This window comes from Cololabis saira, chromosome 4 (assembly GCF_033807715.1).
Source record: "Cololabis saira isolate AMF1-May2022 chromosome 4, fColSai1.1, whole genome shotgun sequence".
In the NCBI taxonomy this organism is placed as follows: domain Eukaryota; kingdom Metazoa; phylum Chordata; class Actinopteri; order Beloniformes; family Belonidae; genus Cololabis; species Cololabis saira.
The window spans coordinates 19,018,812-19,036,171 of record NC_084590.1 but is presented as its reverse complement, the minus strand read 5'-3'; the positions used below and the strand labels follow the sequence as shown (position 1 = coordinate 19,036,171).

Genomic DNA, 17,360 nt, shown 5'->3' with positions numbered 1-17,360 from the left:
AGGCTAATATTTCCCTCACACAAACTACTGTAACTATGTATCTGTCAAACTATTTGTTCTCCCGCTCTACCCAGATAGTTAATACTAACATATCTTGTCTTTTGTACCTTTGACAGTGTGTCAGTGTCTGTTTCTCTCCTTTCTCTGTTCTTCATTTTTTTCTGTCTGATCTCTCTTTTCCTGCTCTGCCCAGCTGGCCTTCAGCAGAACGGTCCCCCCTTATGATCCAGGTCCTGGTCCAGGTTTTGTTCCCTCCTAAAGGGGAGTTTTTACCTGCCACTGTTTGGCTTAAGGTTTCTCCCACTAGGTGAGCTTTTACCTGTCGTGGTTTATGTTATGTTTATGTAATAATTGCTCGGGGTCATGTTCCGGGTCTAGAGACAACTTCTGTTGTGATAGACGCTATATAAATAAAATTGAATTGAATTGAATTGAATTGAATTAAATGACATGATTGAGCGTTGTGCAAAAACTGCAAATACTGTATACAATTAACGGCCAACAACTTAACTTGTTGCAGAATACATGTTTTACATATTACAGCAGAACAAATATAGATGTAACTTGAAAAGGGTTTTGAGAAAACTCCAGTCCATATTAAATTAGCAGGGTCTAGACCCTGTACAGTAATAAAGCAATTGTCGTTATCAAGAATGCTGCTGCTCTGGAAGTGTCATTTCCAATTCCAATTGCTCAACAATTTGGATGAAATGCTGTTTTAATATTTTTCAACTTCATACTCCTTTATACTGCAATATTAGATGAGAAATTCAAAAGCAAATTAAGCATTAAGCAAATTAACGGAAAGATAAGACCACATATTTCTTAACTCAGAGAAAGGGAGACTACAGTCCTGAACGTCAAGAACAGGCTGAAAAAAGTCCTTCAGGTTCTGCAGAAGAGTGAGATCGTTTGAACCTCACTGGCACCATCCCTGCTTTGTGCCATAGAGAGGCGATTGGCTTGGCCCTCAGAGAGGATTACTTGCTGCTGTCAGTAGTGCTCTGTCTGTTAGCAATAGTTGCTGCCTGTTATATATCCCCTCCCCACCCCTGAGCCCTTGATCCCCCGAGCTAATTCCATGAATCGGCCAAATCTAAATCCATGGATGGAGTGACAGCACTCACACAGCTGGTAATGTAGTGAAAGGGAGTAATGATGATGTATAGACGTTTAAAATAACATGCAAACTTCCCAATGTGCATCTTCTTGTTATCCCTCTTGACTCCATCAACAGCAGAGCATGCATCATAGGTGTTGCGCTCTCCTTGCATTGCATCAGTGACCCACTGTTCCGACTCATCAGAGGAGACAGTCAAGCCTCTCTGACGTCACCCATCTAGCCTCTGTAATCGAAAGAGACGCTAATCCTGCTCCGCTCCAAAGCCTTGCAATCGGGTGGGTTAGAACGGGAAAAGAAACTGAGGGAGCCACTAGAAAGGAACCTGGATGCGGGAGACAAAGGTGCGAATGTACAGGTAGGCTTTGGGCAGGCAGACGGAACCGGCACTCACCTTGAATAATTAGACAAGGTGCTACCTTGACTATCAAAGGAAGCCAGGCACACCTTGACCTCTCACCATCTTCTAAACTCCTGGGATCCCTGAGTGTTTGGGACTCCACCCACCCGTCCAGGCTTCGCCCTGGAGGCCATAAACTCTAGTGGGGGCTCTGCGGAGGGGGAATGCTGTGGGAGCTGCTTGCCTCCTCCTGCACCCCCTCTTGTGTCACCAGAGCTGACTGTGGAGGAGTCAAGCTTCCCTGCTGAGGAACTGTGCCAAGATGGAGAAGTCCCATGCCTGAATGTAACAGATGGGTAAGAGGCTCTGCAGACTGCAGTGTGTGTGTGTGTGTGTGTGTGTGTGTGTGTGTGTGTGTGTGTGTGTGTGTGTGTGTGTGTGTGTGTGTGTGTGTGTGTGTGTGTGTGTGTGTGTGTGTGTGTGTGTGTGTGTGTGTGTTTCCGGCACAAGTTATAGTTAATTTAGCAAGAAGCATACCGGTATATAAATTTACCATTCATGATGTTATCATCATGACTCATGACGTTAAACTCGACAGAGAGAGGTGTCATGAAGATATGAGCTTGTAAAGGCAAACACTGCAGTATCAGATGAGAGTAACATTTTCCATCAAAGATTTTAGATACAGTATAACCTAGTTGACAAAAACCCTCCATATCACGTTTCCTTTTGACAACAGTTTTTCATTTCTATTCACACATTCATCCTCAGGAAAAAAGTTATACAGATATAAATGCAAAGGCTACAACTTCATGCATAACTTCTCATGCATGCAGCACAATTAATACCTAAAGCTTTTTTTTTTTAATATTGAATATTTGAATATTGGATATTTGAATATTGCAACCAGTGTTCAGTAGAATCAGACTAAAAGGAAAATCAAATTGATTTGCCATCTTTATTCTCGTGATGGAAAATAAAGGGAAAAGAAAAGTACTTTAATTCCAACTGAGATACAGGACTTGTGGAGAATTATGTTAAAGAACAAGACATAATTTGATTATGTTACTGTAAGAGGAATGCATGGAAAAGATACAGAAAAGCTATACATATTGTTTATGTTAAAAAAACCCTCACAAACATATATACATCTAGCACTGGAGATACCCTGGAGGTGTGACAGGAAACTCTCAGGAAATGTTGAAAAAAAACTTCACAATTTCTTTATCATGATTTTGGTTATTACATAACCAGAGCACATTGCAAAGAAAAGCACCTTGATCATGAAGATGTGGCATGTTCACATGTTGATTCATGGCATTAATGGATAATGATTGTTGGAGGATGTTTCAAAAAGGAGGAGAGAGGAACACAGGACACACTTAAAATAGCTGTTCCACGACATCAATGAGGAAGTTAAACAAGAAAAATATATTTAGCTCTTACACTTGAGAAGTGAGCTTTTTTTTTTTTCATCTTTCACACTTTCATTTCCGTCAACACTGATCAGTTGAGCTCCAAATTCGGTCCAAACATCTGCCCTGAGGCACTATAAGTTAGTGATAAAACTCTAGTCCTGGTTTTCATCATGTGGATTGCACACCTAAAGAAAAAAAGAAGCAAGACTGACCGCTGACTGAGTTGAGTTGTGTTTGCTTGGAGCTGGTACATATGAGAGGGCTTATACATAGGTTAAGCTTCTTCATAATAATAGCCGCTGAAAGTTTCTATCCCAGGTGTCACACACAGACAGATTAGTGTGGGACACTTGTCCTCAGGAGAATATCAGAAATTAAATTGTAAGCCTGCACACATTCACAATTGGGTCAAAAATGATAGCATCCTCGGCTGATCCTATTTAGATAAGAACAGGATGTCCTCATTCGGACAGTTGTGCAAACTCGCTCAGTGTTTCTTTGTTTGTTGCACTGGACAATAAACTTGACTATATTGTTTAGAAAGATAACCCTAATTTCTGTAAAATTAGGCCCAAAGATAAATAAAAGATTCAACAGAATTTTCATTTCTGAAATAGAAACTGGATTGTACTTTGAAAAGATACAATTTTTGGAAATTCTCAAAGCTGTTATGATATATTCTCCTTTCTTTCCCAAATATGTTTATTGTGGTTTTTTTTTTTTTTTACATTAACATAAGCACAACAATAAAACAAAAAAAAAAAAAAAAAAAAAAAACAGCAATGCTCAGTGTAACGTTGGTCTATACAGTACATATTTGAATTATACCTTCACTTAACCAGTACAGTAAAAGGAAACCCCTTCTTTATAGAAAAACAAATAATAAAAATAATAAGAAAGTCAGGCCGTAGATACATCAATCTACATTAGCTAGTCAAGAATAACATTTGCGAGCATTGAAGCCACTGTAGAGTTAGAGAAGTGAAGATACGGAGTCCAAATGTCCTTAAACCGTCCTTCTGACGAATGAAGCAAACAGGTTAAGTACTCCAGAGGAAAACATTCCATAATTATCTTGTGCCAGTTCGATTTAGTGGGGGGTTTGTCGCTTATCCAGGATAGGAAGATGTTTTTCCTTGCTGCATACGTAAGAATATTATACAGTCTGGTAGAGTTGACATCCACAATAGAGCGTTGATTGGGGTAACCCAGGATTAAAGAAAGAGGGTCCATATGTAACACAACACCAAATATATTTTCCAGATCTTGCAGAACATCCATCCAGTATGCTTGGATTTTAGTACAAGACCAAACACAATGAGTATAGGTGCCCACTGCAATTTTACACTTTAAACATAAAGGTGAGAGTTGTGGATTCATTTGATGTCTTCTATTAGAAGAGATCTGCAAACGGTGCAAAATTTTGAATTGCAACAACCTGGCACGGTTACATACAGATATTTTCTTTGTTTGAGTCCATATCTTAGTCCATTTATCCTCATCAATATCCACACCAAGTTCTCCCTGCCACGTCCGCATAGTATCCTGTACATTTATAGCTTCAGTCTGGCTTAAAACATTGTAAAAGCGAGTAATGGATTTTTTAGCTGGGCCAAGGAGGAGTAATTGCTCAACTGCAGATGTAGCAGCATCAGTATTAAGAGTAGTTTCCCTGTTTATGTAATCTCGAATCTGTAGGTATTTGAAAAAATCATGTCTGGGGAGATTATACTTTTCTTGCAGTTCTGCAAACGAAAACATGGTTGCGCCTTGAAATAAATCACACAATCGCTTTATTCCTTGAGATGTCCAAGCGTTATATCCACCATTCTTCATGCCTGGTAAGAAATTAGGGTTGCCCTGAACCGGGACCAAAGGAGATGTTAGTCCAGATCTCCCTTCAAGCTTTTGTGTAATAAACCATGCTTTTAGTGTATTACAGATTATAGGATTATTATTGCAGTGATTCCTGGCAGATTTTAAATCTTTGAAGGCCAGGAGGCCGGGTAGGGAGCCTGAGGTCTGTGACTTTTCTAAATTTAGCAAATCAGAAGTCATGTCTTCCTTGACCCACTCTGCAACAAATCTTAAATGGGATGCCAGCTGATACCATCTGACGTTAGGGAGATCCAGACCCCCTTTAGAGCTAGGGAGTTGTAGTTTTGTAATTTTTAACCTGGGTTTCCTCTTGTTCCATATGAAGTCACTCAGCCAGCCATTAAGCAGCTTCAGTACCTTGCCTGACAAAAGTATAGGGATCATCTGTAGGGGGTATAATATTCTAGGCAAAATATTCATTTTAATGATAGAAACTCTGCCAAGTAATGATAAGGGGAGAGGAGTCCATCTGTTCAGGTCTTTTCTTATGGAGTCAAAGAGGGGGCCGAAATTAGCCTTAAACATTTCATGAAACAATGGTGTGATATGAATACCGAGGTAGACAAAACCCGTAATAGACCATTTAAATGGGAATGAGGGTAATGTATCAGTTCTAAGATTTCCCATTGGCATAGCCAAAGATTTCGAGAAATTTATTTTGTAACCTGAAAATTGCCCAAACAGAGTGATTACATCAACAAGACGTGAAACAGATTTTTCAGGCTCTAGCACATAAAGCAAGACGTCGTCGGCATAGAGAGAAATTTTATGTTGGGTCCCACCCACATTTATACCAACTATTTCAGCATCCCTCCTTATGGCCTCAGCGAGAGGCTCTATCGAAAGGGCAAAAAGGGCGGGGCTGAGAGGACAGCCCTGGCGTGTTGAGCGTTGAAGTGGGAAGTAGTCAGATCTGTAACCATTGGTAATGACTGCAGCCATTGGATTATTATATAATAATTTGATCCATCTAATGAAATTATCTCCCAAATTAAATTTTTGTAAGACATTAAACAGGTATTTCCATTCAACATGGTCAAAAGCTTTTTGAGCATCCAATGAAATTACCATGCTATCAATTTTCTGTGTTTGACAAATGTTGATAATATGCAGCAGCCTCCTAACATTGTGACTAGAACTTCTACCCTTGATGAATCCTGTCTGATCCTCTTTGATAAGAAAAGGTAGGACTTTCTCGAGACGTAATGCCAATATTTTAGATAATATTTTAATGTCCTGATTCAAAAGAGCAATAGGCCTATATCCTGAGCAGTCTTCAGAGGATTTTCCTTTTTTTAAAATTAAGGTAATGTCGGCTTCCCTTAGCGAGTTGGGGAGGCTACCAGTATTGAAAGAATGTTCCAGCATGTCTAGGAGTGGGTCTATAAGCACATCTTGAAATTCCCGATAAAATTCGCTGCTCAGCCCATCAGGCCCTGGTGCCTTGCCTGACTGCAGGCTTTTTAGTGCTGATAGAGCCTCTTCCCTGGAGATGGGAGCATCTAATTCACATTTTTGGGAATCAGAGATGGTTGGAAGGGTTAATCTGTCCAAAAAGGATGCCATCTTATCTGAGACACCTGGTGGTTGATCTGATTCATACAGCCTAGTGTAAAACCGCTTAAAGGTGTTGTTAATGTTTTTGTTATCAAAGTGGCGGGTGCCATTTTCATCCTGAATGGAAGGAATCACTTGAGGGTCCCTTTTAATTTTGGTCAGGTGAGATAGATACTTACTGGGTTTATCCCCATACTCATATAACCTTTGCTTTGAGAAGAGAAGAGCACTCTTAGCCTGTTGTGTTAGTAAAGTATCCAGAGCAGCCTGTGCAGCACATTTCTTTTGCAAGAGTAACGGGTCTGATGTAGAGCAAAGTGCATTTTTAATATCGTCCAGTTCTTTTTCAAGTTTTCGCTGTTGTTCCAACTGTTTTTTCTTTTTTGAAGCTGAGAAGGCTATAACTAAACCCCTAATATATGCTTTTGATGTCTCCCACAGCAAGGATGGGTTATTGGTAGATTGTGAGTTAATAGACAAAAATATCCTAAATTCTCTTTTTAGATAAGAAATGAATTTGTCATCCTTCAGGAGACGCGTGTCCAATCTCCAACGTTTACTTTTTGGGGATTCTATGTCAAGAGACAATTCAAGGAACATATACGCATGGTCGCTAACCACAATATTGCCTATTGAGCAGGAGGACACAAATTGTAACACAGACTGGGGTACTAAAAAATAATCAATACGTGTGTGGCACTTATGAGGAGGGGAGTAAAAGGTGAATTCCCTATCAGATGGATGTAGCATACGCCATGTATCAACCAAGTTGATTTCCCCACAAGTCGACAAAAGGGCTCTAGCCTGGGCTGTCAGAGAAGAATTTCGTGGGGGGTGTCTATCAAGTTGAGAATTAAATAGACAATTAAAATCACCTCCCACCAAGGCCAGTGGTGAAGATATTTCAGCAAATTCTGAAAATGCTTTAGTTAATAGGTCCGGGGAATAATTAGGTGGGCAATAGAGATTCATAATAGTAATTTCTTTGCTGTTTAACACACCATTTATAATTACAAACCTTCCGTACTTGTCTTTTATACACTTTTTTAATTGAAATGGCAAATTCTTGTGTATCAATATAACAACCCCCCTGCTGCTGGTGGTAAAAGAGGAAAAGTACGCCTGGCCAACCCAACTGTATTCAAGTTTGAGATGCTCGTTGTCTTCTAAGTGGGATTCCTGTAGTAGAGCCACATCAACCCTCTCCCTCCTCAACAAAGAGTAAACCTTCCTACGTTTCACATTACCTCTCAGACCCCTTACATTCCATGAGCAAAATTTTAGTTTATAAGGTGGCATCTTTTTTTAGGCAGTCTATCCAAATGTGTTGACATTGTATACTGAATATGAAAGACCAATACTGAGCATGAACTAACACAAAACCAGAACAAATGGAACAAATACAGTAAAACACTGTGCATGTTGAAAAAAAAAAAGTGGGGGGGGGCGGGTGGGGGGGGCGCAAGAGAGAAAGAGAAAGGAAAAAAAAAGAAAAATGTGTTGGGATCTCTCCCCAGATGGAGAGGGGATTGCTGTTCTACAATACCTCCACTAGGGGGGGAAGACGTGCTTCTCACACTATGTAAACAGGAAAAAAAAGCAAAAAACAAAGCAAGTGACATTACCTAGTCGGCAGGGGCTCACAGCAACACCCAATTAAACAAAAGTTTTAAACTTATTAGTCTTAGTATTTAAATAGTTACTTGTACAAAAACCAGCTGTACTTCGACTGAATAAATATCAGCGATCAGTAACTATGGCGACATCTTAGTGAATATTATAATAAGGAATAACCATACACATGAATGCAACTTAAGATGCGTCATAATAGAACATTATGATCAGTGCATGACCAAGATTTCAGACTTAGCTCTCAGTGGGCGGAGTATCTGTCATTTCTGACGACCTGCGCTGTTTTGCAAAGGTAAGAGCCTCTGCAGGGGAGAGGAAGGTTTTCTTCTTGCCGTTCAGTGACACCTGCAGCTTTGCAGGGAAAAGCATTGAGTAAACAGCACCGATCTGCCGGAGATGTTGTTTGGCTTCGTTAAACTCCTTTCGTTTACGAAGCACTTCGGCGGACAGGTCGTTGTAAAAGGATATTTTCTTCCCCTCCAGTGTAATATCCCCGCCCGCTGCCTTACGTCGGGCTGCTGCCATCACTCTCTGCTTCTCCGGAAAGGCGTGGAACCGAATGATGACCGGGCGCGGGCGTTGTTCGGGCGCGGGCTTGGGCATTAGAGAGCGGTGAGCCCGTTCCAGCTTCACTCGTCCCCCCTTAGCATCCATGTCGAGAAAATCTGGTAGCCAATGTTCAAAAAAGTCCAAAGCATTTTTTCCCTCCACATCCTCTGGCAGGTTGAAGATGCGGATATTTTTCCGTCGCCCCCTGTTTTCCAGGTCGTCTACATGGTCGATGAGGACCTCCACTTTTTTCTCCAGGGCTGTTATAGAATTACCTTGCGACTCGTTAGCTGTCTCGAGCTGTAGGACCCTGGCCTCTGCTTCATCCAAGCGGTCTTTAGTCTTCTTCAGCTCGGTAGTGTGAGAGAGGACTGTTTGAGCCAGAGGTTCAAGCTTTTCGTTGATAGCCACCATTAGCTTGTTGGTCATCAAGTCCAAAGCTTTAGCGAGACCCGGGTCCAGCTCTGCCTCGTCATTTTCTTCCTCATCATGCTCGCCGCCATGATGAGCCAGCAGCGTAGCTGCGTTATCCGTTGGCTGTCGCGATTTATCTCTCTTTCGGCCCGGCATTGTTTGGTGTTCCTTGGACCAGAATAGTTCTAGAGTCATACTACTGCACTGGCATTATAAAATGACAACGTGGTTTAAGAGAGAATGCAAAATATAAAGGGTGTTGGCGGAGCTCCCGAAAAGCCGACCGTCTCCTAGGCCGTCATCACGTGACCCCTATATTCTCCTTTCTAACATATGACTAAAAGAATCTCGATCCGACATAAGTGTAAAACGTTAACGTGGGATGCTTGTTGAACGGGATACGTGCAGAGTTAAAAATGAACTGGAAAACCTCTCATTGTCAGATTCAAGCCGTAACAAAGAATTGATTCTGAAACACATCCTCTTCTTTGTGTTAGATACAACCCATTCACACATTGAAAAAAATAAATAAATCAATGACTTTTGCTAAAAGAGACCACAGAATGTGATTTTCAAAAGTTTTAAAAAACAAACTTTTCTGATTCTCCACACGCTTGTGTTCTGTTCCATTTAACTCGGAGGTTGTGAACCAGAACCGGGACTGAGCTGATCATATTTCATCTGGAAGGCAGAAAAAAACATGGATACCTGCAAAAAGTCAAATTGTTCGTGTTGGCCATACTTAATAATACAGATCCACTGATATAAATGCACTATACTCCTAAAATGATTTGTCTCATGATTAAAAAAAATAAAATAAAAAATAATCACAACAAAAACAATAATAATAATAAATACAAATAATATATATATATATATATATATATATATATATATATATATATATATATATATATATATATATATATATATATATATATATATATATATATGATACTATATATTAATATAAAGCCAATAAAAATAACAATAATAATAATAATCACAACAGTAACATCACAACAATAATAATAAATACAAATAATATATATATATATATATATATATATATATATATATATATATATATATATATATATATATATGATACTATATTTTAATATAAAGCCAATAAAAATAACAATAATAATAATTGCCTACCAAAGGAAACCAACAGATTGCATCTTTCATACAGTCCTCTGTCCTGAGCAAGCACCAGGCGACTGTGGAAAGGAAAAACCTCCCTTTAACAGTAAGAAACCTCTGGCACAGCCAGACTCAGGAAGGACAGCTATCTGCCTCGGCTGGTTGGAGGTTGAGAAGAGGGGAAAGCGGAGAAAACAACAACAGATCAGTAGCACCTGCTGGGAAGAGGGAACATAAGTAAACAACAAGAACAATGTCACAAATAAAGCTGAGGGGAAAGACTTTTTGAAAAAAATTAAATGTATTAATCAGAGGATACCACGATTATAATCTAATCTGACCAAATCTGACAAGGCATGCTTGTTATTTGTATATTTTATTCAGTTCCATTCACATTACATGTGTAGTGCCCATTAACATTAAGAGTCACCTCAAGGCACTTCATAGAGAAAGGAAACAGGTTCAACGCAGTCAAAAAACACTCTAAAACATTCCAATTAAATGCAATCTGTTGTAATCCTTTCATAATCCAATTTCTTCCGTTCAAATTCATATAATACCACTTCATAAAAACAATCCGTCAACCCAGTTGCACTGCATTGCATATTCACTTTGATCCCCTGACACCCCAGCACGCATGAGGCAATGGTGGAAAGGATAATTTCCTTGTTACCAGGAAGTAATGACTGAAAAACAGATTTGCTCAGTGTAAGCAAGATTTAGCAGCTTGTACCATTACATCAGTCAGGAAACCATGAGTGGTATTTAAGGCAAAAGGAAAGGATAAACACTAAAGTGCAGCGAGAAAAAGAGAGAAGGTGCAGGAGAGAGATGCAGACAGAATCTCGGTCTTTCTTAATCCTCTGCCAGCTATTCTGGAAGCAATAAACAGATTGAAGCTGGGTATTCACTCAGATTCAGCTAACTGGAAAAACAGACTTGAGTGTGTGAGGTTTTATTTCCTCATCACAACAGGTTATTAATGACCACAGAGGCCTTTACAGTGATAGCACAGGCTGAAACACACCATTTGTACTCTCTGTCAGAAATAAAAATATGAGATCCAAACTACAAGACATAATCCATTTTAGTGTCAACCCCTGTTTAGCTGTGGACTAATCTGTGGTGTGTGTGTATGTGTGTGGGAGGCACACATGTTTGCACACAGCTTCATAATTCAAATAGTCTGACCAGCATTGGCCTTTGAGATGTAGGCCAGGAAATCCCTGACCAATGAAAAGGCAAGGATCATGGACACCGTGATCCTGCTGAAATTCTGTTATGAAGTATGAAAGGGCAGAGAGGTAGTTTTATGGAAAATCAGCTGATGTGATTTCATCCAGCGCAGCTCAACACGAAACTACCTAGACCCGGACGGACGGCTGTCCCACCTGGGCAGAGTTGCCCTTACTCTTTATGGCAGTGCCTTGGGCTTTAATGTGATTTAAATACTAGGGATGTAATAGTCCAAAGATCTGTGTTGCAGAATGAAAATATTGTTTACACATTACCAAATGTAATCCTCATTAATACAAGTAATCAAGGGACTTTTGTTGTCTATTTTGATTAATGGAACATATATTTTTTCATGAAAATGTCCATCTGAACTTAGAAATAAAAAATGTGAAATTATGTTTTAGTTACTTAGTATTTGATATAAATGGAACTGATTGTGTCCAATCAACATATGATATGGGGTCATATCCAATCAAATCAAACTCCTGTTGCCACAGGCTTGATATCAGCAAACATTAATTCATCATTTGGTTGATTCATGCACTTGGTTGCTATGTTGAAACTTGTGATTTACACCCCTAGTAAATACATTTTGGGTAAAAAAAAGTCTTCTAAGCGCTAAATTTCCCAGGTTACGAAATTGCTTCCCTCTTTGGATAGTGTTTGATCCTTGTTTTTTTAATGCTTGCATGGTCTTCCTCATTTCTGTTTGAACCTCATTACAACTTTATCTGCAGATGTATGGAGGAGATGAGCGGTGAGGACCCAAATTGTAAAAGCATGGAGAAGATGGAGCATAGACTACCTTTCCAGGTAAGCTCCATCATCAGCCCGGGAGCCAAACTCCTGCAGCTCGGTCTGGTGGGGTTTCAGATAAAATGGCAATTTAATGTTATTATTCCATGAAAAGTTTATCACAAAGAGCTTAGCAGGAGAGGCACAGTTGCATAAGCATTAGGCACCATCAGCACACAAACGGTCCAGACGTTGCGTAGGTGTATGTGAATAGCGGAGAGAGGGATCTGTTATCTGGATTATCAGTCAATACAATTCAATTCAATTCAATTTTATTTATAATGCATCTATTACGGTACAACAGAAGTTGTCCTAATATACAATATACATTGGTGCTTGAAGCTTCACAATTGCTTTCTGATGAGACACACAGGAGCTTTATTTCTGTGTATTGTTAGGTTTCTCACAAGAATTGTTCATATTGGGTTTATTGAACACTTTGCTATTAAGTGTATGCCTTTAACATAGGGCGTTCATTCATCTTCAACCATCCTTAGGAAGGTTGTTTTGCTAAATGACTCACATTCTTTTGCAACTCAGTTCATGAACTACCATGTTTCACAGATAGGGGTCATTTGTTTTCCTCGCCAAAATAAAACACTTATTCTAAGTTAAAATAGGATGTCCAACTCTGGGCCCATCTACCCACAAAACAGCTTCCCGGTTTGTGCATCTCATTTTCATCAACCGCAGACAAACAATGCAATTTTTGGAAGAGAAGTGGCTTTCCCCTCAGAGTCTTACCACACACACTACTGTTTCACATTGTCCTTCTTTTCTTTTCTTTCCTAACTTTTCTTCTAGCCTATAAAACCAACTTCGTCTCCTCATACTTAAGTAAACATTTAGGCTTGACCAGACTTTGACAAATTACTCTGCTAATCATAGATTTTCAAATAGTACTGACTGATTTTCCTTTAGACGTTAATAGCCGATGACGTTTCATTAATAGGTTTCTCTATATTTAGTCAGATGTCAGATGTGATTAATTTTATATTGAGAGGCAGACGATTGTAACAAAGTACATGCTTCAAACCATTTCAAACTTACAGATTACACAAAGGCCGAGGGTATTTTACGGAAGCAAAACTGCACCATAAATCAAATGAATATGGATTAACAGAAAGGCTCTTTCATTTTCAGAATACAGCAGCATTTTTTGACTCATAAATAAAATCAATAATAAATCCAAACTGCATTTTCATTTTCATCTTCAAGACTGCTCATTCTATGATGTGATTAAAATGGTAAGGATGTTGGATGTAAGGATCCATTTAGGATGTTGCTTTTTCGTTTTCCTATCTGCTCCGCAAACGTGTTTCGTAATTTAAATGGAATTGACAATCCCAAGCTGGACAGAAAGGTGACGTCAGTGGTCGCTCTTCTTCAGTCCTTAGCCTGACCCTTAGTCTGACCCAGGTGCCAACCATCTTAATTTGCATTGACACCCATGCAGAACTAACGGTGCGTCCAAAATCCCATACTAAACAGTATATACTAAAAAGTATACTTAAGTTCGGCAAACTTTTGAGTAAATATCAATAGTATGCATTAATTCGGACGTACTATTCAGAGCGCACACGTCACTTCCTGCCGTTGGGAGGAAGTGACGTGTCACAGCAGCAGTAGCAGCACCGCTCCGCTCTTTCTCGTTTATTCTGGCCGAAACAAGATGACATTATATAATATTATTATATATACGAATATTATAATATTAATATTATATAATAATATTATTATACATAATATTATACTTATGACATATATCACTTAGCAACAAAACACCGCTGCATTGCATTGTGGGAAGTTTCTGCTTAGCTAGTGTCCATCAATCCACACTAATAGATAACGCATACTATTGAGTACGTTCTAATGTTTCAGACGCACTAAAAAATCTCGCATACTCATTTTGCATACTCATTAAGGTGGAAGTATGCAATTTCGGACGGAGCCTAAGTTTCGTTGCAGTTCCTCGACTGACTGATAGGATGAATGAGCTAGGAGCAAAGCTGACTTTGATTGACATGCAGTGGGTGTGTCCCCCTCAGGTTGCTTAGCAACATGGCTGTGCTCTGTACGAAGGAAAATGGGCTTCAAAAGTGGTCAGAAACTAATGGGTCGCGTGACCGCATGCATCGTCCATTGTTTTGTACGGTCTAAAGTCTAAAGGTCTGACTGTGCTACGCATCCAATACGCTAGGGGCCGTTGTGCAAGTTTGACCTTATGGTCGAATCCTGATGTTTCTGGCTGGTTTCGCTGTAATTTTATTACCGTAATGCAGCTGTATTCTGAAAGTGAAAAAGCATTTTTACTAATGCAATTAACTTTTAAATTTGACATTTCAAATTGAATTATGTTAATGATTTGCTAGAGGATTTTTTTGAAAATGAAATCCTAAATGTCTGTTTCGTTATCATTTTAATTAAGTCACAGAATGAGCAGTGTTAAAGAAGAAAATAAAAAGTAGTTTGGAAGATTTACTATTAATTTTATTCATGAATCAAAAAATGCAGCTGCATCCTATTAATTCATTTTAATTCGAATTATAGTCCAGATTTGCTTCCATAGAATTTGGGGTTAACAGAAGTTGAATCAAATATGACCCATTTTTCCCACCTTTCCCTGCAGATCTTCCCTGAGACGTCTTTGCACAGCCTGGACCACGACCGTGAAAAGGAACGTCTTCCCTCTATTGTTGTGGAGCCCACCGAGCTGAGTGAAGTGGAGAGCGGAGAGCTGCGCTGGCCTCCGGAGAACATAGACATGGAGGACGATGAGGAGGACCTGTTCTTGGAGCAGTGCATCCCCCCAGCAAACATTGCAGACTGGGGAGACGAGGAGGAGGAAGAGGAGACGTCACTTATACTGAGCCAGCAGCCAGGCTTGACCCTCATCGGTGAGCTGGACATGTTAATGTTACACTTCCTCTTAGTTTTATAAGTTGCTGTAAACAGATGCATTCAGTTTTGTGGGAATATGGACAGACAGAGAAAAGATTTCTGAATAATTTGGAGTGACTGATCAGCAGGAGCTAAACACTTCCTGTTGCTCCTTGTTTGCATTTTAAGATGTTTTTTTTTTCACATATCTTCACACACCTCACCACATACAGATTCTTGCAGTATGTACATTTCACATGATCATACCTCCTTAGCTGCATCTAGATGTTTGCACATGGGTCTGTTGAGAATTGCTCGTCCCAGAGAAAATGATAAATATACCTTACTTGAGGACAGAAGTTGTTGAAAGAATGAGTTGGCCTTCACTCTGTCAGCCATATCAGTTTCAAACAGATCTTCGTTGTCATAAGGAACAATTAGGACTGTGAGAAATAAAACTTTTGGAACTTGGGACTTTTGGAACTCATGCATTTATTTATTTGGCCAGATGGTTTCTGCTTCCGATGAAAAACTGTTGTTGCATTACAACCACAAACCAAGTGTCTGGCAAAGTCACACAGTCAGCATCACAAGAGGTCCGAAACCACCACAGTAGCACTGAAGCTACCACTGCTGCTTTCCAAGTAATCTCACAGTATTATCAATACGAAACAAAAGTGTGGTGACAGAGTGCAGTCCTAGTCCTGTGCGTATCTCAATGACTCTAAGATGTTTTGAGTGCAAAAAATTCAAATTCAGCATTATTGTTTTCCTAATCCCAATGTAAGCACAGCATTTAACTTTTATTTATTAATTTATTTTGCAGACCTACAGTCTGAGGCATTTATAGACGATACTCCAACGCTCCCACCAAGCAGCACTCCAGCTTTCAACTGACCTCTCCTCCAGGAGTTCACCACCTCAGCAGATGATGAAACATCCTGACCTGAACTGTGACAAAAGATTACGCACGGGTAACCAATGGCAACATATCGCAATATGTTAAATTATAAATTACTACATGCTGATATCGACGTGTGCAGCAACATTGATGCCGTGATGTGAACATGAGCACACTTACACAGATGTACACAGTCGGCTTGCTGACATCTGTGATTTAAGCAACTTTGTTTTATTTTTAAGGGGACATTTGCTGACGTTTTGATTTAAGTTTCATTTCCCTTTTTATTTTCCAACTTTTCAAAAGCTCACTAACGTCACAACCCAAGATAAAGGAACATCCTGTCACGGCAACAATCTGTTCTTGCATTGAAGTTATACTCCTTTTCTTTACTTGGTCACGGTATCTTTTGCAGAAATCAGCCTGCACTTCAAAAAACCTTTTGCCGGTAGACAACATTGGAGGCGTTTTAGGAGATTAACCTGGTTGTTTGATTCAGTATGTAGTTTTTTTAAAAGCAACGTAAAAAATGAAAGAAAGAAAAAATAGATTCAGTTGCTCGCTGGATTTATGAGGCTTAGATGTCCACATGAATTTCCTCTTAGACACTACCTTCTAAACTAAATTTGTCGATGCGGCATGACAAATAGAATGTTACTGTGTCCATCGTGGGAATTACAGATCTTGACGAATGTGTATTTTCTGCAAAGTTGCGAAAATCAACCAAAATGAACTTTAAAATGAGGCATCATTTTGCTCTTTCTGCATTTTATGACAACAAAGGAAGCCAGCGAGAACCACAGTTGTTCAGTTAAACTACTGCACGTGTGTGTTGCCTGAATTGTGAATGACTTGTATATATAGAAAAAACGGAAATGTTATAAAATGAATATTATGAATCTAACAATGAATTAAAAATCTGTTCCCCTTCCACATGAGAAGAGTTTTATTCCGATGCTGTTTAGTTATGTCAAAAGCAGCCTCTTTCGGCTTTTCTTTTTAAGACGTTGATACACTGTTCCATATATTGATTTTGTCTGACATCAATGCCCTTTCTGACACGACCTTCCTCACCCTAGGCTGGAACCAGAACTATGAAAACATTAGTTTCTGACCCCTTAATGGCTGACAGGAGAGGGGATCAATCCAGTGACTGGGAGAATAAAACCTCCATTGATCATGAAATGTGCTCCTATTTGCAATAATCTTTAAATTAAGGAGCAGGAAAGCCAGGGTTATTATATATCCTCCTGCAAAGGATTTACAAATAATTTTTTTAATGATCAAAGCTGAATTATTATGATAAAAGAATAGAATAAATGCTTACATAAAACTGACGGGTGATAGTGGACTTTTAGAAAAAAAAGAAGACCTACACCTGCATTCGAAGACCTACACTTTAAGCTGATTCCCAAATCCCATGGCATCGGACCCCTGTGGCCCCTCTTGTAGATGGTAAGCCCAAGGTTTTTTTGGCTAGCATTCCTCCTGAAC

General features: G+C 39.4%; 1 protein-coding gene across 1 annotated transcript; it reads left to right on the top strand.

Annotated features, from left to right (window-relative positions):
• Nucleotides 1–1,398: 1,398 nt before the first annotated feature.
• Nucleotides 1,399–16,762, top strand: lbhl (LBH regulator of WNT signaling pathway, like). The gene is made up of 4 exons (XM_061719073.1): nucleotides 1,399–1,816; nucleotides 12,028–12,103; nucleotides 14,715–14,982; nucleotides 15,792–16,762. Exons 2-4 carry the CDS (start codon nucleotides 12,032–12,034, stop codon nucleotides 15,860–15,862), a joined length of 411 nt encoding a protein of 136 aa, XP_061575057.1. The 5' UTR covers nucleotides 1,399–1,816; nucleotides 12,028–12,031; the 3' UTR covers nucleotides 15,863–16,762.
• The last annotated feature ends 598 nt before the right edge of the window (nucleotides 16,763–17,360 follow it).

Coding starts and splice junctions, on each gene's coding strand:
- lbhl (XM_061719073.1), top strand. CDS start 12,032: ATGGAGGAGATGAGCGGTGAGGACCCAAATTGTAAAAGCATGGAGAAG. Junction 12,104..14,714: donor AGCATAGACTACCTTTCCAG/GTAAGCTCCATC, acceptor CTTTCCCTGCAG/ATCTTCCCTGAGACGTCTTT. Junction 14,983..15,791: donor GCCAGGCTTGACCCTCATCG/GTGAGCTGGACA, acceptor TTTATTTTGCAG/ACCTACAGTCTGAGGCATTT.